Source organism: Pteropus vampyrus, unplaced genomic scaffold (genome assembly GCF_000151845.1).
Source record: "Pteropus vampyrus isolate Shadow unplaced genomic scaffold, Pvam_2.0 Scaffold548, whole genome shotgun sequence".
In the NCBI taxonomy this organism is placed as follows: domain Eukaryota; kingdom Metazoa; phylum Chordata; class Mammalia; order Chiroptera; family Pteropodidae; genus Pteropus; species Pteropus vampyrus.
Genome location: NW_011889329.1, coordinates 438,573 through 462,467, shown reverse-complemented (window position 1 = coordinate 462,467; position 23,895 = coordinate 438,573). Strand labels below are relative to the sequence as shown.

General features: G+C 33.5%; 1 protein-coding gene and 1 pseudogene across 3 annotated transcripts in view; both read left to right on the top strand.

Annotated features, from left to right (window-relative positions):
- Nucleotides 1-20,178, top strand: part of PHF6 (PHD finger protein 6) — a 42,408-nt gene extending 22,230 nt beyond the window's left edge. Inside the window, exons 6-11 of one of the 3 annotated variants that reach the window (XM_011383861.2) lie at nt 4,533-4,699; nt 4,862-5,005; nt 6,313-6,417; nt 8,962-9,095; nt 16,609-16,738; nt 17,058-20,178. In XM_011383861.2, coding sequence (XP_011382163.1) covers nt 4,533-4,699; nt 4,862-5,005; nt 6,313-6,417; nt 8,962-9,095; nt 16,609-16,738 — 680 coding nt within the window. In that variant the 3' untranslated portion in view covers nt 17,058-20,178. Of the gene's footprint in view, nt 1-4,529; nt 4,700-4,861; nt 5,006-6,312; nt 6,418-8,961; nt 9,096-16,608; nt 16,739-17,057 lie in introns of all 3 variants that reach the window. The other 2 variants (XM_023525270.1, XM_011383859.2) reach the window with 2 other exon arrangements.
- LOC111733331 lies at nt 2,819-2,937 on the top strand (annotated as a pseudogene).
- Nucleotides 20,179-23,895: the final 3,717 nt, after the last annotated feature.

Below are 23,895 nucleotides of genomic sequence, written 5' to 3'. Positions count from 1 at the left end.
TGTTAGTAGAGCAAGATGAGTTAATAAAATGGGATTTCAGTTTTATGTGCCAGGCACTGTTATAAATTAAGTACTTTACATGGAGTAACTCATTTAATTCAGGAACCCTTTTAGGTAGGTCTCAGGTCCAAGAACATAAAATCTATGATAGATCGAGGATTCAAAACCAGATTCTCAACCCTTGAGACTGAGAAAAGAAGCTGTTATCAGTGGTTATCTTGAGAGGGAGGGAGGGAGCTAGTAAAAAGGAAGGGAAGCAAGAAAGCTAGGGGGTCAGCTGGGAGTGCAGAGCAGGTGGAAATGGTTGGTGGAAGGGAAGATTTTTACTTCTTTTATGCAGATAGTTCTTTTATAACTACTGTTAAAGAAAAAAAATAAGTTTTTAAAATCTTAAAACATTTTTACAATTTTTAATTGGAAAAAGAAACCCAATAGGTTAATGAAAATTTTTAACAGAGGTGCTCTGACTTGCTTTGTACTCACATTTTCATGTGCATTTACAATAATTTTCTAGGATAAATCCCCAAAAGTAAAATCACTGGGTCAGAGGGTTCAATCTGTTTAAGGTTGCCATATTACTTTCTAGAAAGACTGTGCTAGACTATATTCCCATCAGCAGTAGATGACTTTACACCGACTTTACACCCTCCTTTCACCACATTGGATGTTATAAATTCTTTTAATTACAAAGGTAGTACATTGCCCATTGTTCAAAAAAATTAAAATCGTACAATAGTACTATTAAAATGGAAGTAATTAAAAAAGCCCTTTCTTCATCCTGAAATCACATTCTCTAGGAGTAACTAGTAATGACAGTTTGGTGTATATCTCCCCAGAGCCTTTTTTACATACATACAAGCATATGTATATATATATGCATGTAGGTATGTAGGTATGTGTGTGTGTGTGTGTATATACCTATGCATATTTTAGAAAAAAATAGTGGCATCATAGTATGTGTGTATACACACACACACACACACACATAAGGTTATGCAACTTCCTTTTTTCATTCTGTGATATAACACAGACATCTTTCCCCGTCAATGCATATAAATAGACCTCATTCTTTTTAACAGTTGTGTTATATCCCATAAAATAAATAGAACTATAGTTTATTTAAGGATTTCTCTATTAATAAAGATCAGTTATATCTATTCTTTCATAAATACAGATAAAACTGCATTGATCTTCCTTGTACATATGTGCTTATGTATGTATACAAGTGATTCTGTAGGATAGAGTGCTAGAAGAAGATCTGTGCTTTTTAATGTTGGCAATAAGCACTGTCACATGTACCCAGTTTATGTTCCCACCAACAGTGTCTGAGAGTGCCCAGTTCCCCATAGCTGTGCTAGATACTATCAGTCTTTAATTTTTGCCTATCTGATTATCTCATTTAATTTTTGCTTCTTATCACTAATAAGGTTGGGCTTCTGCTCATGCTTTTTTTAATAGTCATTTATATTTCTTCTATGAATTGCCAGCTCCTGTCCTTTGCTCATTTTTCTCTTACGGTTTGTCTTTTAAAAATTGATTCGTAGTGCTCTTTATAATATAGATATTAATTCTCTGTCACTAAATACAAATGATTTCCCAACTTATTTGTCTTTTCACTTGGTTTATGGTGCCTGTGCCATCCAAAAGATTGTAACTTTTAGTCAGATATATCAGTCCTTTCTTTATGGCTTCATAGGTGTCCCAACTCCAAGATTATAAAAAAAAAATATTATCCTCCATTTTCTTATGTTGCATTTACAGTTACTTTATGATTAGATTTTTTGATCCATCTCTAATTTTTTCATATGGTAAGAGGAAAGGAATCTCAATTTTTTGGAATTGGATAGCCAATTGTGCCATCATATCTTTCCCCCATGCACTTGAAATGCCACTGTTATCATACTCCAAATTTCTAAACACATGTAGGTCTATTTTCGACTTCATTTTCTCTTCTGCTGACACATGTCTATTCCTGTGCCAATGTTTTAACTACTGTTGCTTTATAGTATATTTTGATACCTTTTTTTTTTTTAAAAAAGATATTCTTGTGTATTGTACGTTTACTCTTCAGAAAATTGGAATCAACTTTTAAACTACATTTTATTGAAATTTCATTAAATTAGGTTAGCAAGAGCTGATATTCTAATGTGGATCCTGTTCATCCAGAAGCATGGTCTATCTCAATGTTTTTGTGGGGCTTCTTTTACATTTTTATTTCTAACACAATTTTTGTTGGGTTTATTGTAGCTTTTTGTAACTTTTAAATCTGTCGTTTTGATAGGTAAAAATGATATATCACTTATTTTACACTTTGATTCTAGAGAACTCACATTTTTTAAAAGTATGTTTACTTAATGCAAATTATTTGATTATATATTTGATCCATTTTTCTTTTGTAGTTTTAATCTTTTATGATTTTATATCATAAGGATACTAATTCTTTATCATAGGTACACAGATATTTTTCCAGTTACCTTTTAATTGTATCACTTTTTTTTTACTTTCAGAAATTTGAAAGTCTAATATAGTTAAATCTATCAACCTTTTGTGATTTTTTTTTTTACTATTATGTCAGAAGTCCTCTAAAATTTTATAGTGAATGATTCCATATTTAAGACATGGAAAACTAATCACGTTGGCCTCATAGTGGGAACAATTAAGTAACTTCTTCATAGATGTTTAATAATATACTGTTGTTACAGTGTTAGTGATCTTCAGTGTAAATAACAGACTATTATGTGTATTACATAGGATATAATAGTCATCAAAATGATTGAAACATTTGATTATGATTTTTTTTTCATATCAAGAATTTTAAGTCTATGGCCATGCTACCCTGAACGCGACCCATCCCGTCTGATCTCGGAAGCTAAGCAGGGTCGGGCCTGGTTAGTACTTGGGTGGGAGACCACCTAGGAAGACCAGGTGCTGTAGGCGTAAAAAATAATAATAATAATAATAATAATTTTAAATTTTTGGCATGTGTAAGTAATTCTAACAGCTTTAATGAAATTCTATGTGTTATTTATCAGGTTTAATGTTTAAAGTAGGCAGTGTGTTCTGATGTGAAATCTTCTATAGGGTTAAAATCAGGAGATATCTTTAATTGACTTGTGTGGCTTCACGGGGAGATGTATTCACACGAATTTTTCTTGTTACCTGTAAAACACTATATACTAACTTGTACCTTTTCTCCTTTTTTCTCCCTCAAATTCTACCATAGTTGTGTGAAGCTGCATTGATACAAATTTGTATTAACTGTTTTTCAAACAATCTAATGTTCTCAGTTCCTAGAGTTTACATATTTAAGTATACTAATTGCATTACCTTTTTCTTAGCATAACGAATGTGCTTCTATTTTTAAACAACAACAACAACAAAAAACCTTTAAAGTATTTTTAGGAAAGATCAACATAGGAGTTGATATGCTTTCTCATTGAGAAGTTAGTCCCTGGAATTCTAGTCAATAACTTATGGTACATGAAGAAATGAGGAAGGTATTAGAGCTGTGCCTAAAACTTTCTATAGTTTGACCCTAAGTCAAGTGAACACTTTTTTCTTTACCTTCTTGAGTACTAAACACATTGCCTTATATACAGTAGGCCCTCGATAAATAAAATATTTGTAGCGAATAACTAAATGAAACTCCTTCCATTAATGGTAGGAATTCTTTTCAAATTTCTGGGAAATGCTGTTCTAAAATTTCTACATATTTTGTTTAATCCATTAAAGTATTGTCCAGCTTACCTACAACATAGATTTTCTGTCACTTATGTTAGAAATGCCTCTTATACTTAATATTTGTTTTGGTTAGTTCATTTATAGATGATTTCCTTGTTGAATTTGATCATTTGATTTCCATGATAGTTTAAAGAGTTATCTTTAAAGAACAGCACTGTTCAATAGACTTTTCTGTGATGATAGAAACATTCTAGGTCTGTGATATCCAGTAGAGATGCATCTTGCCACATGTAACAAATAAGCACTTGAAATGTGGTCAGTGTAACTGAGAAACTGAAGAATTTTGTTTAATTATAAATGAGTTAAATTTTTAAAAACCTTATGTTGCTGGTGGCTACTGAATTAGAGAAGATATACCTACTTTATTTTCATTTAGTTTTCCAAGTTATAGTAAGTTTGTTTCCTAGGTAAGTGTTCTGATTTCACCAACAACATGAAGTAAAACTCTGAAACCTATGTAAAAAACAATACAAGAGCTAATTCTAGAAATTATTAGAGTTTAGAAATGTTTACTGAATCATATGCACAGTCAAAATCACAAAACTCATTTTTATAGAATTATGAATTTGATGGAAATCATTAATTTTCCAATGATTATAACAAAACTTTTTATTTGGTTTTTGTTGTGTTTATGTGAAATGTTACATTGCTATATTGAATATACCACAGACCATTTCTCCTTGTTTCTGGAGACGATGTCATTCTAAGGAGAAACCGATGGTCTAAGGACCCATGAACTAATGCTCATGTTAAGGTTGGTCTATGTAAAGCTTTCATTCATTTTTAAGCAGCTGATTTAGAAGAAAGTTTTAATGAACATGAACTGGAGCCCTCATCACCTAAAAGTAAAAAGAAAAGTCGCAAAGGAAGACCACGAAAAACTAATTTTAAAGGGCTGTCGGAAGATACCAGGTCCACATCCTCCCATGGAACAGATGAAATGGAAAGTAGTTCCTATGTAAGTAGAAAAATATGGGATTCTTACTTTTCATTAAATGTTTCATTTAACCTGTGGTTATAGGTAAAACATGTCCTTTGAAATGTTGACTAAGCCTAAGGTACTGATAGCATATTTTCATGGATCTTTTTAAAGTTTTTTTTTTCTCTTTTACATTTGCAGAGAGATAGGTCTCCACACAGAAGCAGCCCTAGTGACACCAGGCCTAAATGTGGATTTTGCCATGTAGGAGAGGAAGAAAATGAAGCAAGAGGAAAACTGCATATATTTAATGCCAAGAAGGCAGCTGCACATTATAAGTGCATGGTAAACTGGTTCATTTTTGTGCTTTTAAACCCACGTTTTTTGAAAAGCATTTAGCTAGGAATCAAATATGGCACCTTTCCCTCCACCATTAGTGTTTTATAATTATGGAAAGTATATCCTATATTCCCAAATCTTCATAGAAAACTTTAGATCTTTAAAAATAAAGCCTTTATGATTTAGTATCATTTAGATTAATCCTAATTATAGTTTCCATAGTCCAGATAATCCCTCATTAATTCTTTTATACAGTAAAAATTTCAGCTCTATAAACTCGTCTTCAAAGATGTTTGCTCTCCATTATAACCTAGTAAATATCTCTTATTGTACTTCACAAACCGTATTGCAATTACTCATTTTTGATCATCTCTTCCCTAATAGACTTAAATTTCCTTGAGGGTAAGAATTACATCGTTGCATCTTTACATCCAGGTCTGCCATATAGTATCCATAAACCTGTTTTTTTTGTTCTGAATGATTTTTAAAATTTTTTTTTATTAAAATGTAGCTAACATACAATATTGTATTAGTTTCAGGTGTATACCATAGTTATTCAACATTTATATACCTAAATAAGTGATCACCATGATAAGTCCAGCAACCATCTGACACCGTACGATGCTATCACAATATTATGGACTATATTCCCTATGATGTACACCACATCCCTATAACTCATTTGATTTATACCTGAAAGTTTGAACTTCTTATTCCCCTTTACCTCCTCCACCCCTTTTTATGATTTTTCAATTACAATTGACATTCAATATTATATGTTTCAAGTGTACAGCATAGTGGTTAGACATTTGAATTTTTAGGTTTTAAAATATATGTTTATATCAGAGGTTCTTAACCAGAGATGTATATTAGTTTTACCTGGGGAGCTTTTTCCAAAAAAAATGCACCCTGAAGTAGATCCCAAACATGTCTGGTTTGGGGGAAAGAAATCCCCAGGTGATTCTGATCTTCATCTATGGTTGAAATTTGCCAATTTAAACTATTTTTTAAAACTTTGTGGATATATAAAACAGTTGAGATAACAGCATGCCACTGCTGAAATCTCCATTGTTTAATGAAGTATTTAATCTGGGCTCTAAACTGGCAATCTTAGTTTTATTTCATCGTCTTTATTATGGGCTATATTTTAATCAGACATGGGAATATATTAAAAATATTGAATTGGTACTTGATTATTAAGGAAAAGTCATCTTTCTCAGGATATTAAAGTATTGTAACACATTTGTTATTATGTTTAATTTTCTTCTCAAAAGGATTCTGAATGTTAATGTTCTTGCGTTTTTCTTCTCTAGTTATTTTCTTCTGGCACAGTCCAGCTCACAACAACATCAAGAGCAGAATTTGGAGATTTTGATATTAAAACTGTACTTCAGGAGATTAAGCGGGGGAAAAGAATGGTCTGTGGTTTTATATTTATGCTATGCAACGTTTCTCTTCTGACTTTCTGCTTTACATTTAGAACACATCTCAAATTTATCCAGTCATCAAAAATTTAATATACAATAGTTCATATGTTAAAGTACAGTATATATTTGACTTATTTGTAATATAATAAAGGATGCCGATGTTACTGAAATTTATTCCTCTCTCTATGTAACTTCATTACTCAAGAGAATTATACTAAGATTTATATTTCAGAGTATTTGAGTCTTTTAATAAAATAAATGAAGATGTGAATGTGACACACCTTATTAAGTTTAAAATGTTAATATTGTTTAAGCTTGCCTAAAGAAAAATTCCATAACCCTAATAGAGCATTGAGAACCTCCCCATGTTGTTCATTCTTTTTTTTTAATAAAAGGAAAAGGTTTTTTCAGAGCCTTTTGTTTAGTTAAAGTTCACATACGCAGTTATGTCTTTTAAAATGTTTATCATAGCTTTAAAGTTTTCTTTAAAATGTGCCTAAGTTTCGTGTTTTTAAACATACTGAATTACTAATAAATAGCTTTAAGAAACATTGGCATCTTTATTGATCACTTACTCCTTTACAGTTTATGAATTTTATAAAATGTCAATGGAATGCAAAAATCTTTTCTTTAAGACAGCAATTGTCTCTAGAAATGACTTTAATTTTTGAATTTTTTTATTGTGAAAATTTTCAAACATATCAAAATTAGAAAAACTAGTAACACACGTCTATCCATCACCTTGACTCATCAGTTATCAAGAATTTGCGGCACTCGTTTCATCTATGCCTATTAATCTTGTTGCTTGAAGTATTTTAAAGCAGAGCTGAGACTTCATATCATTTCACCTCTACATATTTCAGTATGTATCTCTTAAAAGTTGGACATTTTCTTACCTAACCACAATGTCATTACACTTTATAAATTAACAATGAGTCCTCAGTGTCATTTAATACCCAGTTTGTATTTGTTATTTTCCCAGTTGTCTCGAAACTATATTTTTAAGTTGATTTGTGTGAATCAGAACCCAGAGGAGGCTCACATGTTATATGTGGTTGTTATATATCCCTTCAGTGAGACAGGGCATACCCTCCTCCCTGTGTTGGTTATTTATGGTTTTGTTTTGTCGTATGCCATTGGCTTTTGAAGAAAATGAATTGATTGTCCTGTAGACTATCCCACATGCTTTATTTGTCTGTTTGTTTTGTCGTGATGCCATTGAACTTGTCCCTCTACCCACCGGATTTTCTTTTAAAGTGAAAGATGTAAAGGCTTGATTAGATTCAGTCTTAATATTTTGGGGGGGTAAGAATACTTCACAGGTGAGACTGTATCATCCATATTTTATCACATCAGACAACTCCATGTCTGATCCTTGGATTCAGGTGGTGAGCTGATCCCTCTGTTGTGAAATTCCCCTTTGGCTTTTCATCTAGTGATTTCAGACATTGATGGTCTTTGTCTGAATCCATTAGAAATGACCCTTTCTTTGTGGAACTGCATTTTCGCAGGTGTCAAGATTGTTGATATTCTCTGTTCCATTTGAATCTAGTTCAGTTTATTGATACTTTGATTATTCTTTTAAAAATGAAACTCCTTTAAAACAGAATGTATAGGCTAAAAAAATAAGGGAAAAAATCACTTCATATCATACAAAGCAATGTTGTGTCATATAGCTAAAGTCCAACTAGGTGACTGGGATAACAGTTCAGTTCTCTTGACTTATTTACCTCTCAACTTATTTACCTCTGCACTGCTGAATGTTAGTGTAAACACTAACTTACCATTTCCCTCAGGTGTGCTCCAAAGGAAATTAGCCCATCACGATGCCCCCCCAGCCCTCCAAAAATAAAGGGCATCTGGAGTTCAGTAAACTTGGGAACTGTTCATTCTCCTTCCTGTATAAAAGGCTGTGAGAAGTTCTGCCATCAAGCAATCTGTTTAAAACGCATTTCTCCAACTCCCTTGTCTATGAGACCCTTTGGTCAGCAGTCATCTTTTAATCTCAGGACATTTTTGAGGCAAGGTCAATCTAGGCCCAACTGAGAAGTCTTGAAAAGGTTTCAGCCTCCTCAGTCTCCCTCTGCCCTTTTGCTTACTTGGTAGCAATCCCTTTCTGGGGGGAATGGCTTTCGTGTCTTCTCATTCTTTCTCCCAGTTTTAATTGGAAAGGAACTAATCCCGGGGAGAAAAGCTGACTTCTAAAATATAGAATATTGTTCTTTTTGTGTTTGGCAGTACTAAGAAGTGTCTTATTTATGTTTAGATGTCAGATCTCTGATGGCTCATACAGTTAAATAATGGAAACATCAGGGGATGACAATATTAGAAAGTCTATCAAAGTATGGTTTAAATTGCAGCATTATTTAACATATCTGCTGTACGATAAGTTCGGTGCCTTCTTTTTCAATAGAAAATTGGCTGTTTTCTTTGTAAGCTGGAATGTTTGGCTGAAATATGGCTAAAATAGAAAATATAAGATTGCCTAAACTTTGAAATACTGCTTATGATTATTCTTTCTCTTCCCTTAAACAGAAATGTACACTTTGCAGTCAGCCCGGTGCTACTATTGGATGTGAAATAAAAGCCTGTGTTAAGACTTACCATTACCACTGTGGAGTACAAGACAAAGCTAAATACATTGAAAATATGTCACGAGGAATTTACAAGTAAGAGAACAATTGTCCATTTTCCTAAACTTGTCAATAAGTAACTGCCCTTAAATAGATGACATTAGTTTACTTGATCACTATTTTTAGGTAGTATTAGCCAAGTATAAAATACTAAGGACTTTATACAAGAAATGAGTACTGCAATTAACATTACTCTTCTGACGACACATCCCTCCCTGGATTAGCATTCATTCAGCCAGTATTTATCATGCTTACTATGTGCTAGGCATTGTGCTAGGAGCTGGGCATAGAGTAGTGATCAAAACAGACACAGACCATGCCCTTGTGAAGCTTACAGTCTAATGGGAGAGACATTAATTAAATGGCCACATAACTAAATATACAATTAAAAACTGCATAATGTAAAGGATACATTACAAAGCACTATGAGAACATAACAAAGAGGACCTAACCCAGTCTGTAGTTGGGAGGATATTTAGGAATTTCCTACAGAAATAATGCTTAAGCTGAGACATGAAGGGCAAAGAAATGTGGGCGTTGGGAAAGTGTTCTAGGCAGAGCGTTGTTAGAGAAACAAGAGTGCAAGGGGGGGAGGTGAGTTATGAGGCTATTGCTGAGGGTCCGGGTGAGAATGATTGGGAGCTTAGACTAGGATAGGGTTGTAATAATAGAATTCAAAAAATACTCTTGGAAGAATGATGAAAGAGTAAGGTTTAGAGATTTGGGATTACATGTTATCCGCTTTTTTTATGGGTCTTCCACTTACCTGTGCTACATTGGGCTAGAGGTATCAGTGTGCATCTATAATGGTTCCATTTATTTAACTGAATGGAGAATAAGTTGGTAAGGATCCCTGAATTTTTTATTTGCCTTTGCAAATTGTGAAGTACTTCCTTACTCTCACATTGTCACTATGCAATAAACCAACGACTCAGGGTTTACTCTTCTGTGTACAAAGCAGTTTACATAAGCAGTCACCATGTCATTTGGGTGACTGCATGAGGTGCTAAGGTTGTATTATAAAATTTGCCAAACTTCGTTTAATAATAAAGGTACAGATGATTTTCTACCGAGTTCTGTAAAACCTTTAAGGAACAGATAATTCCCATGTTACTTAAAGAGGTCCAGCACATAACAAAAGATGGAAAACTGCATTCGTTCTGTAAAACTTACGTAAACTGTGACACCAAACCTGACAAAGATAGCATTTAAAACAAAAACAATCAAAAAACCTGTAGACCAGCCTTACTTTTAGAAGATATATACATCAGAAACAAGATAAGAGTGCCAACTACCAACATTACTTTCAACATTCTTCTGGAGGGTAAGCCAATGCAATAAGAAAAGGAAGAAAAATGTATAATACTTATTGTAGAGGGAAAAAATTGTCGATGTTATTGATATCATTGTCTACCAAGAAAATCCAAAGGAATCAACTCTAAATTTATTAAAATTAATGAATTCTGTAAGGTTGCTGCATGAGATGAATTTTTAGAAACGATTCAAGTAATAACTAGTTAGATACATAAAAGAAAAATGTCCACCTCCCATCGCACGCACACTAAAGGTAGACCTTTTCTTTAAAAAACATAGCATTTTACACAGGACCCAAATGAATGTCAAAATATGTTCCTGGATAGACTCAACATTGAAAGATACCTATTCTGCCCAAATTAATCAGTGTGTTTAACACAATTTTAATGAAATCCAAATTTTAATAGTTTTATCTAGAAGAGTAAATGTGGTAGGCAGCTTTTCATTGTCATTGGGGACTCAGATTATTATCCTTCTGCTCTCCCATCTTTGGGGCCTTCTTTCATAGGAAGTAGGAAGAAGCAGGAGCGAAGGAAAATGGAAGGACAAAATAGCTATTCCTCCAGCTGAGTTGCTCTTTAATCAGCCTTGGAAGTTCTGCTCAGCATTTCATTTGTCAGGATTTAGTCACATGTCCAAGGGAGGCTGGGAAATGTATTCTTAGTGGTGACACTACTACCCAAATAAAATCTTGAGTACTACGGGGGGAAGGGGGAGAAAAGAGATATTGGGGTAGTCAACTGGTCTTTTATCACATGCAGCCAAAAATTTTTTAATACAGTTGAGAGGAGAAATCCACCATTAGATATCAAAACCAATCCAGAAGTAATTAAAACAGTATGGTACTGGCATAGTGACAAAGATCATAAGAAATAGATCCATGTCTTTGTTGGAATCTTATAAATAATTACGGTAGCATTTTGTATCTGTGGAGATGGAATTGGATGGATTATTCAGTATCTGATATCTATACAATTGGCTCTCCATTTAGAAAACATAATTTGGATTCTTACCTCAGACTATACCCCAAAATAGATTCTAGATAGATTCAATTTTTTTTAATCATAAAAAAACTGAGTAGGAAGTAGAGGAGAATTTTTCTATAATCAGATATAGAGGCCTTTCTAAGTATGATAGGGACCTCAGAATTTTTATTTGACTATATTAAAATTAGACTAAAGACAACTTCAAATCATTAAGAAACATGCAACCCGATTGAAAAGGTAAAGAATATGAACAGGCACTTTATAGAAGAAATAGCTCTGGATTGGTTATAAGAACATAAAAAACTGTTCAACCTATTAGTAATGAAGGAAATCCAAATTAAAACAAGATCATAGCAAATTTTGCCTATCAGGTGAGCAAAGATTAGTAGGATTCATATTATCTAATGTTAGCTAGGTTCTGGAGACAGAAGTGTTCTCGTTGGATGTTTAGGTAGAATGTAAATTCATATAGCTTTTGAGGAGAGCGATTTATCATTGGAGACCAAACCTTAAAATATTGCATTTGCTACTAGTCTACTTCTAGGGATTTACCTCAGGGAAATGATCAGACAACAAGCCAGGGATGAAATGTGCAAAAAGTTTCGTTTCATTATCGTTAATGATTACTGCAGTACCCACTAGGGCATCTTCGAATGGACTATACTAAAGACGGACAGGATTACTACAGATGGCATCAGTCTACTCAGAAAGCCATAGACAGGAAATGCAGCTTGCCCTCAGGGCAGCATCAAATATTCCTCTTCTGTGGGAGTCCTTGAAGTGATCAGTACTGCAGTACCACTGAGGTCCAATAAGACATGATCCACAAGGAGTGGGTGTTGGATCCACCCTGGCTTAAAAGCCTCCTGCCCCATCGAAGACAGTACCTCTTGTAACATAGTTATTTAGGCATAGGTAATTTTCAGCTTACATCACACTGAAAGAGGACTGAAAATATGGCTTCTTATCAGAATATTTATAATTCTCCCAATCAGGATACAGCCTACCAATCGGGGGTTGAGTGTGTAACATAGCTTAGTAAAATAGTTAACACACCCATTTTAAGTTGCCAGCAGAACAGAACCAGAGAGTGAACCAAAGGTGAAATTTTCATGCAGAATGGGAAAAGTTTTTTGTTAACCTTTTACCTACAATAGCAAAAATAAAAACAAGAATGTTCATCAGGAGATTTAAATAAATTTTAGTTCATGCATTTAGTGGAATACTGTGCAGTAGTTAAAGAATGAAGTAGATCCACATGTAGAGTCATGGAGAGGTATTTCTATGATAGAGTAAAGGGGAAAAACCAAGTTGTAATTCTACTTTAGCATATGAAGAGTACACATGTACACACATGTGTACAAAAATATCTGTATGTTTTTATATACATAGAAAAATTTCTAAGATTCTAGGAGCTTACTCAGTAAACAACAGTTGGTACTTCTCTTTTGTTGCCTAGGGGTAGAGACGAAGAGGCAATTATATATTCTTCTCCATACTATGGTGTTTGGATATTTTTATGAGCAATACATAATTAAAGTAACTATGAATGTTTTAAAATAATAGCCCATTTTAAACGTCTAAAATCAGATATGAAGAATTGATGTATTTTATTTTTATTTAGATATTTTTATTATAATAGTCATCCATTTTTGGGGGGAAAAATGGAAAATTAGATAAGGGAAAAAAACAATGTCAACTTTAACTCTCCCACCAGAAATAAGTTTTGAATCTTGGAATATTTTTTTTTAGACATTTGTGAGATTGTGTATATGCGTATATTTTATAAAAACAAGATTTTCTTATATACACTGTTTTATAATGTGTTTTCCACTTAAGATACCCAAGACATTTTTTCCTGTGGCATTAAACAATTTTACATCACCATTTTAATGGCTGCATACTTTTCCATTGCATGGGCATATCAGTTTAATTGGTTCCTTTTTTAGACATTTAAGTAGTTTTTACTTTTTAACTATTTGACAACTATGTCGTAGTAATCATCTGTAAACAAAAATATTTGCACTGGCATTCATGATTATTTGAATTGCTCTTTTTATTTTTTCACATTGAAATTTGTTTCTAAAATCTGCTTATAATGTAGCGTCCAGATTATTTTATCACAGAGACCATTGACTTCAAATGATAGTCCATATGCAAGTAGTTTAGGGAAAGAGGAATAGACAAATAGGAAAAAATGCAAGGACAAATATTTCTGAATGAAGTGGCTTCTTCCTACATGTGACTTTCCTTCTTTACCAGCCCTTTCTGCATCCTGAATATATTCATATTAAAAGGGCAAGGGAATATTATACAGTGATTTTTTTTAGTTCCGTTTTACTGTTTTTATTATATTTTTAAACTATTTAAATATATATGTTTTAAAATGTCAGTCTCCCACCATAAAAAGTAAGTTCTGTGACAGCAGTGATCTTGTTTTTTTTACCAGTCAACACTTGTGGCCTTGGTGTCTAGATTGGGGAAGGACACATAATGGGCCTATGGGAAATAGTCCTTCAGTGAAAAATAATCCCATAAAAAGATTAAAATTTCTTCTAATAACAAAGAGCTTATCCTTTTAGAAAAAACTCTATTATAAAAATTTTCAAAAGTATACAAAAATAGAATAGTATAACAGCTCCCCATCTCAGCAGATACAAGTTATTGTCACAGTTGTTTTTCTGTTTTCTTTCTGAGGTATGTTAAGGAAGAATACCAAATTTCTTGTCATTTTATCCCTGCATCAGTACCTCTCTTAAAAATATAAGTGTTCTTTACCTAATCACTATGCCATTATTATACCCTTTTAAATTAACAGTAAGTTCTCTGTATCATCTCGTATTCAGTACACTTTAACATTTCCCCAATTGTCTTGAAAATGTATTTTTAGACTTGATTTGTTGAAATCTCGATACATACAAGGTCCCTGCATTGTATTGATGGATACAGCTCTTAAGTCTCTCTTAATAGAGTAATACCCACTCCACCCTGCCTTTCCCCTCTACTTGTTGAAGAACCCCAATAATTTGTCATGTAAAAGTTCCACATTCTAGATTTATCTATTCTTTCATGAGGCCATTTACTTCATTTCTCTACCCCTCTATATTTCCCATAAACTGTAAGTTGGTCAAAGGCTTAGGTAGATTCAGGTTATATTTTCAAGAGGATACTACATAGCTGCACTGTGTAGGAGTCGCACTCTTGATATTTGAACTCATGATTAAAAAGAAAACGTGATTCCCAATGTGCAGCGTTTGAAGTGTACAGATTCTCCATGGTTCATGGAAAATTATTTTAAATGTTTTAAGAATAAGAGTAATGAGCAAAACTAGGCTGGAAGTCTGTTGTTATTGTTGTCCCTCAACCTCACCCTTGCCCTTTATTCTACTCACATGTTAGAAACATCTCACGTTAAACCTTGTTTTAGATCATTTGTGGAAGATGAATTACTATATGATCATCTTTCATCCATTGCTGACCACAAGAGGGCATCCACTGAACATTTTTAAAGAATAGTTTCATCTTGTCATCTTGTATATACAGTCATGCACACCCTAACAATGGGGATGCGGTCTGAAAAAATGCATCTTTAGGCGATTTTGTCATTGTGCAAACATCATAGAGTGTACTTACACAAACCTAGGTGTTATAGCCTATTGCTCCTAGGCCACAAGCCTGTACAGCATGTTACCCTACAAATGATCACGAGCTTAAATCAAACATAAGAGAAAACGATGCAATCAAGAAATGCAGTAGACATGGGATATATGCGGCTACTGCTGGCATAACACAGCATACTGTTACAGCAAACTTTTTTTATAAATAGAAAGGGTACACTCTAAATTAACAAAATGTATATCATCAAGTATCATGTACTGTACATAGTTATACATGCTATACTTTTATATGTTTGGCAGTGCAGGTTTGTTTACACAGCATCACCACAAACGTGAGTAATGCATTGCATTAAAATGTTATGACGGCTATGATGTCACTAGGTAATAGGAATTTTCAACTCCATTATAATCTTATGAGATCACTGTCGTGTATGCAGTCCATCATTAACCAAAACATCATTATTTGGATGATTGTAAATGACCTAAAACTGAGGTCAGATTAGCCCACCCTTTGATTATAGTGGGGAGTTGTTAACTATAAAAATATATCAGTGTGTATATATTAAAGTGGCCTAAACTGTTTTCTAAAATCACCTGCATTGCTGTTTTCATGAAAAACAATGAATTTCAAGTATATAATGTATATATCCAAATAAAAGGTTGTTGGAACTTCATGCTGTCAAAGTATCATTCCAGAGACTATTTGCTAATTTTAAAGGGGAAAACCTACCTTTACAATGGACAAATCTGGCCATCACCACCACCTTAACCAAATGATCAAACAACATCACTAAACTGGGGCATTTTGAAATTTCATGCCTTCTGAAGTATGCAGGATTGCCTACAAAGTATCCTGTACTTAAAAAAAAAAAAAAGAACGAAAGTTGAATCTAAAGCTAACCAAACCCTTAGACCTTATTTCCAGTTTATAGGAAGTATGCAGTGAGGGAAAACCAAATAAAATAGTACCACAGACAAATCCAGAATGTGGTGTAGCTGACAAGGTAACTGATACAACTCTTCCTAAAAGTCAGTGTCATGGGAAAAAAGTCAAAGGAACCAGTCTAGATTAAGAGAGAGATAGCCAAATGCAGTTTCTGGAAAAACACATCAGGTGACTCCTAAAGGTATTCTAATGAAGATCAGGACACTACTAATAAAAAGGCATTTGAAGAGTTTGAAAAATCTTGTCGCATGAAATCTGAGCAGAAAGCAGTAATATAGAGAGAGAATATAATTTCTTGAAGTGTGCTTTTAAATAATGTATATGAAACATTACAGAATTTGATTATTTCATCTGTATACCTGAAAATTGATATTTTCAGGTTGTCCAAAAACTTTTTTTAAAATTTTATTGGGCAAAATGAGGAAGTGCTTTATATTTGGGCATATGTGGTAACTTTCATCCTAAACCAGAGGTTTTATTTCAGATGGACTTTTAATATCTCAGTAATAGAGTGCTTTCCCATCTTTTAGATAGAAATGGACCTATAACTGATTGTGGGGTGTTTTTAAGTGTGGATGAGGAAACTCATATTTTAAATGGGTACCAGCCTCATCCACTAATGACATAAATATATTCTCATCAACGGTGACAAAACATTTTGAGATTTTTATCTTTCATCATTGTAGACTGTATTGTAAAAATCATAGTGGAAATGATGAGAGAGATGAAGAAGATGAGGAACGAGAGAGTAAAAGCCGGGGAAAATTAGAAATTGATCAGCAACAACTAACTCAGCAGCAACTTAATGGAAACTAGGTATGAAAGTTAATTATATCGGATCTGTTGTCAGAATACAATACACATTGATAAAAACATGTTGAAATAATGGTGTGCAGTATGATTTTTTAATGCTATTGTGTTTAGTTAAGCATGTTACTAGAATACTGAGGATTGTGTAGGCTTGCAGTTTTTTAAACTAGCTGATTTTGTAACAATAAAAACAAGCTATCCAATTTATCAATAAATGTAGTTGTAATGTCAAATCAGTAAGATATTCTCGCTCCCCAATAACATTATATTTATTGTGTTCCCCTCAAGCATCATATTTTACATTTTTTTATCATCTTTTAAACAGGTTCATGGGACAGAGTTAGAAAACTGGGAATGAATAAGACATCCATAACTACTATTCTTTTTTCACTGTTTTCTAAACTCAAAAAGGGTTTGTAACTTTTTACTGCCCAACTCTTAGATCCTTCATTGAACTGCCTAAAAACGTCTTGTTTTATGAGCCTTCTTCACTAGATGGCAGAGTTTGACATGTTGATATTACGTAGCTGTAGTTTGCAGTTTCTGGGAAGCGATTGAAACACTATTAACCCTGTGTATAGTGTCAACAGTTAAAGCAGACATTGAAATGAAGTAAGCTATATTTCTGGACCGAACAAAGTTCTGCTGTTTAGAGTGTCTGAGTTTGCTTAGTGGATTCATACTCAAAGGAAAGTATAAGCAAATTTCACTTAACAGTGCAAACACGCCTCTGGTGGCAACATGTGGGAATTTGTGGAATTTTTTTTCACACGCAAGTAATGGAGGCTAGAAATGAAGAGAACTTTATTTTTCCCTTGGCTTTGACAGCAAATGCTTAAAATCTCTTCCAAGAAGTGTGCTAAGCTTTTCATTTGGTTCCTGTTAAAGTTGTTCTCACTGACCAGCATGGACTTGGGCAACTGGTGATTATAAGCTATGAGCTCCAGTGCTTATGCCAAAATTATCTTGACAGTAAACCTCTTTTCTTTTCATGTCATACAAAGAGCTTCTAGCAAAATGATTGGATCCTTTCGAGTTTAAACTAACATTTGGCGACAGCAAATTAAACCTCTTTAAGACTCACTAAGGACTTTAGCCACCATGTCTGAAACCTGTTCCTCTCAAGTGCCGTGTTGTGTGGAACACTTCTTATATTGGCCCAAAGTATGTAAGGAGGTCTCATGTGCTCTAGGAGTAAAAAAACAGTCTTCGCATAAAACAGTATTTATTTTTAATTTTGTGACCACTATTTTAGAAACTTTATTTAATGTTTTTAATGTTTCATTCAGTGCTTTGCTTATCTAGTAAATAGGCTTTTGTGCCCTACTTTTCCTCTGGTAGGGCTTGCTGTTGTACTATTGATCATCAGAATTGTTTCTCAAAGCCTAAGAACCCAGCATTTTAGAAAGGATTTTCACACTGGCATTTCTAGCTAGTGTTATTTTCTTCCACTTACTTGCTGAAGCACATTTATATATTTCTTCATGGCAAAACCAAAAAACTTTAGTTGTGGTCTGCCTAATATTACCATAGCACCTCATTTATCAAGGGTAGGGATTCTGATCATTGAATTATTAGTTAATTAAATTAAATCAGCAGGCAAATAATCATGTTAACTTGACTGCACATCAAGATATTCTACAGCTTATGGAAAAGCATTTTAAAAATGTAACAGGTGGAAAATTACACTGTGCTTAATGACTGATTTTTTTTTTAACTGCTAGTCCCTTAAAGTCATATTTGTCAAGTGTGTATTCACACATTTACTTAAATCAAGGGACTCGATTGCTTTATTTTAATCATCTTTTATTATTTTTAGAAGGAAACTAGCTTTAGTAGTGAGTTGTCTTCCCTATATGTTTTTCTCTTCTTGCTCTAAATATGCCATTGGGTTTCTTTGTGTGTATGTGATGAATTTTCAAAATTCACCGTGACTTGAAGTGCAACGACAGATCTAGATGTTTGTTTACCAAGCTATGTGACTTTTCCCAAAGGATCTGTACTTTATTTCCTTACAACAGCTTGAAACCCGTTATTTTAAATCTTTGAATCACTGTGTCTAGATCATTTTTACATTGTGTGCCATTGATTTACCCGTGGAACTATAGAGCACCTTCATTTTTGGACAACTACTGTAATGATGTTTTTAGGAAAAATAGAAGGTGCCAGGGGTAATAATGGCCAGTCAATAATCACATAATGGACTTCAAATACTATAGCTGTCAGTTGATGGATTTGTTATGTAATAAAGTGTATGATTTTTGTATGGGTTTCTTCAACCCTTTCTGCCACTAGCAACCAGAATAGCACTTTTACCTTTTGGTTGGCTAGGTAAGTGGCTGGCTACCTATTTTTCTCACTGTGGTGTGATTGGCTAAATAGTCTTTCATTAAAAATTAAAATGTAAATTGAAGTCACATGAAAAATCATGTTTGGTTGTAAACCGCCGATATTTTGTTTTTCTATCTATGTTTTCGTCACATGCTGAGTAAAAGTGCCTTACAATGTAAAAATTGTACAGTACTTATGTTCTCAAGTAGCATCATCATCTTCTGGGTAGTAATTACATTGTGGTATGAATATTTAGAAAAATGGACCTCAGCAGTGTATTTACTGTTCATCTCTTAAGTCCTTAACTGTAGTTTTAATAAGCATGACATTATTTGATAAGTATATAACATTTACATCATTTCAAAAAATACTGCCATGACTGTCTTTTATGCATATTTTAGCTTGAAATTTTGAAGCATCTTTACTGTTTTCCTTTTTTCTTTTTTCCTTTTTTCTTTCGTTTTTGTTATTGATATTAAACAGTGTAATCATTGCAAGCGTATATTGAAGATTATTCTGGAGCATTTATTGCCTTACCAGAAATGTTAGTAAGAAATGTTCTTTAGAGTAGAAAGATAGACTTGAGTTTCTATACTTTAATAAGAGCTCTTTGTTCCTAGGGGGAGGGGGGAGGGGGAAGTGAATTTTACTTTCATCTCGATTTATTAAAAACCCACAACCGAAATACATTTTATTTCAAAAATCAACAATTTTAGAATTTCAGATAGTACTTGCTCAGGAGTACACGATACTCAAGATATCAAGAGAATGACAAGATATGTAGATCTACTGTTGAATCAGAATCTATGTACTTGAACAAATGTGTGAATCTTAAATATCTCAAAGCAAAAGAAAAATGTTCTAGAATGTTGTTGCTTTTTTAAAAAGCGCTGAAGTTTGACCAAGCTCTACAGTTTTGTTCTAACAGACATTTAGGTTAATTGTAAAGATAAGGAATGCATTATGAGTCAAAATCAAACATTCCTCTCATGTTATGTATATTTTGTTCCTGTTATATTGGCTTTATTTTCAAAATTGTAGTTTGTAGTATTAGTTTCCTTTTATTGGTATTCTTGCATATACTATTCATTCAATAAATGAGTTATGACTTTCATGTTTGTATGTATGTCTTTTTTGTAAAAGGGTATAATGAAGCTTATTTGTAACAGCATAGTATTGTGTTCCTTTTAGTCTTGTTTTATTTCAAGGTAAAATGCCTAGTTTGCTTAATAACGTGTTAAACAAGTAGGAGAGACAAAATGTGAATTCGAGTTTAGTTCAGTTTCACAACATAAAAGGTTTTATCATGGAGCGAAACAGCGGTCTTTTCAAGTACAGTAGAACTGCATTACATCTTGGTTCTCTTATTATTACATGATTTAGATACCTATGGCCTAAATCGCATTCTCTGGAACCTATATAAAGGTAATTTTGAAGATAAACCAAAAGTGATTAGTAATAAGGGTACAGGATTGATATCTTTGTCATAAGAGGATTCTAGCTTATAGATTTAAATTTATTTTCCTTACCATGGACAGCTTAATTCTAGTACCGTGCTCATATATTGAGGTGCTCATATCCAGGGCAGAAATCAAAGTTTTAATTAGTGGAATATGCTCATTCCATACACATAATTCCTAACCTACCTTCCTACTCAAGAGGGAAAAAAATCAAGCAACAGGTTCTGATAATGCTGGAACTATAGGATGGTGTGTTTTACTGCATATCTTACCTACTAGTGCTCGGGGTGGGGTGGGATGGGGGTGTGTGTGTAATATCCATTACTTCATTTCATTTTAATTGCCACCACAAAAATATGGAGAGAAGGGAGTTATGTGGGGGATTTTTAGCTAATTGAACTATTGACAGCTGGGCTTCTTTGTTTTGTTCTGTTTTGTTTTGTTTTGTTTTGTTTTTCAGCTGCAGTCATCAGCAGTTGCTGAGGTCATGTTAAAGCATAAACCTGGTAGAATTTCCTGAAAAAATTATATGGCCAGCAAATGGCCGGTCTATCTTTTTAAGGGAAAACCCCAATCCCTCTTAAATTTATATATTACTGTCCTCAATTTGGGGGATACAGTGCTGCTTCGTATATCAAGGAATGTTACATAATTTTGCCTTGTTCAGATAATGAGATAACTACATTAAGAAAGTAAGGCAAAAATTTATCCTCGATTTTTATTCAGAAGATGAAAACTATAAAACACTAGTTACTAAGAAAGTTAATGATCGCATATTAGCAGCCCATCGCCTTAACCACTGAGCCACCTCATCCCACAATGATATAGCATTTTAAAGTGTTACACTGCAGCAGACATATTCTCTATATGGTTAGTGTACTGCATTCAGTCAGTCAGACCTGGATTCTTGTCAAAAGATAGGAGATCCATAAACATCCAAATTATACCTTTGTCTGTACCACTCTGTGGCTATAAATGTGATTTTGTGTTGGAGGTAGGAGCAGTGGCAAGGAGATAGGGAAGATGCAGCTGAGCAAAGAGCTAAATAGTTCTGCTATGTGAATGATAATAGTCTAATAAACAGACACAAAAACAATACTGTTTGAAGGAGCAACTTTTAAAATTGGACCTGAGAGAGCATATATTCAAGGGAGTGTTAAGAGCAGGGAGATGAAAATAAACTGTAGTTTAATATGGATACTGGAATTAGAGCTGTTGAGTTTTTATAAAGTGATTTGTCCAGAAGGGTAAGTTGTACTGTTTTTGAGTATTTTTAAAATCAGCTATTACCTGCCTTCCTACTTATTTATAAAACTCATAAATAGCCATAAAAAGAAATGAATTGTGCTGATACCTGCTACAACCTTAGAAACTATGCTAAGAAGCCAGTCACAAAGGGTCACATAATTGTCTGATTCCATTTATATGAAATGTCCAGAAGAGGCAAGTCCATAGTGATAGAGTGCAGATTAATGGCTGTCAGGGGCTGCGGAGAGCGGGGCATAAGAAGTGACTGTTAACAGGTATGGGGTTTCTTTTTGGGGGTGATGAAAACATCTGGAATTAGATAGTGGTGATAGTTATACAACTTTGTGAATATACTAAAAGCCACAAATTATACACTTTAAAGGGTGAATTTTATGTTATGTGAATTTTACCTCAGTTTTTAAAATGTAATATGTTTATTATACAAAATTGAAGATACATAAAGCAAAATGTGAAAATTTCCTCCTCCACCACAAGCCTACTCCCCAGTATTTGATGAGTATCCTTCTAAATGCTTGTGTACATATATAATGTAAACACTTTTTTTAGCATAAATAGGATCATGTTTTACCTACAGTCCTGCACCTTGTCTTTTTCACTTGAACAGCACTATAAGGTGTCAGTACAACTAGATTTCTCACATTCTGTGTAGCAGCTCCATGGTATTGCAGCATATGGATGAACTGGAATTGTTCTATCCAATCTCACATAGATCTCCATGTCCTTAAGTAATTTCTTAGGCTTAATTTCCAGAAGTGGAACTGCTAAGTAAAGGGTATGTACATTTAAAGTATTGATTAAAATCACCATCCAAAAAATGCGTACCAATTTAAAAGTCTGTCTCTAGAGATTAAGCTTCCCTGCTGCCCCACTCCAAAGGAGTGCTTTTTCATGGAAAGAGGTATGGTACCTTTTTAAAAAACAAAACAAAGCAAAAAGACACTCTATAAAAAATTCTATGAGGTTTTGATTTTGTTATAAAGGCCATATAGACTATATCTCAAAGTGGAATGTGAGTTATCTTTGAGAAACAACACTGTATCCCATGTTTGAAAAGTTTAAGTCAAAAGGTCTTGTTTCGTATGTATTATTAATAGTATTAAGTGGTGAATCATCTCCCTTCTGCTTTCTGAAAGGTAACAGATACCTTATAGCTGTTCATGGATGCCAGATGGATCTGCTTCTCTGTGTGTCCAGGGTCATATGTTGCTTGGTTTAGTGCACTTGAAGGAGTTGTATACTGTTTGTTGAAAAATTCCTATGACTTTTATCTGTCATCATGGTTCCTACTTCCCAAATCATGACTGTCTAACAGCTGGTCAGTTATATGAAAATTAGAGAAAACCATTTAAACTTTTTACTTTTCAACCTGTTGTTTTGTCCTAGTATGAATAAAATCGAACTCTAACCAGAAAATTTGACTTGATGTACGTTTCATGCTTTTAGGTCATTTAATTATTTTTTTAGCTCTTAAATGATTTTTTGTTGTTGTTTAAGGATTTCAAGCAACAATTAATTGCATGTCTGAAAATAAATTGCCAGTAAAAGTAACACAAATATTTAGTTATGCTGGTCAGTCAACCTGAAAGTTTCTAAATAAAGAATAAATTGAATGTAGTCAAGGATGAATTGATGCCACATGAGAATTAGTTTTTTTCTAATTATCAAAATCACATTTTGTGCTAATTAGGTATTTATAACAGTAGCCAAACAACTATTTTATTTGAAAAAGATTTATTGGACATATACTATTATACAAAAATAATTTTTAATGTTTTACCAATAACTCAACCTTTAATCATGTTTCCTTTCACTCTTTTTTTATATTTATGAAATAATTAAGTCTTTAAGAAGGGGCAACACAACACGATGACTACATTAGAGAGTTCTTTCTGTAACTTCAAACTGCACCCATCATGGAGTGTGCTGGTGTTTTTATTTCAGAGGCTAGCCAGACAATTTCACACAAAGGTTTATTTTCAAACGTTCCTGATCCTTAAGCCCAATAGGCTTATGTTCTATATTTAGTATTGATTTAGTATTACCAGGAAGCGGTAATTCTTTGGACCCTGGTTGTCATTTGTTCTCAGAGAGCAAGCACAAAAG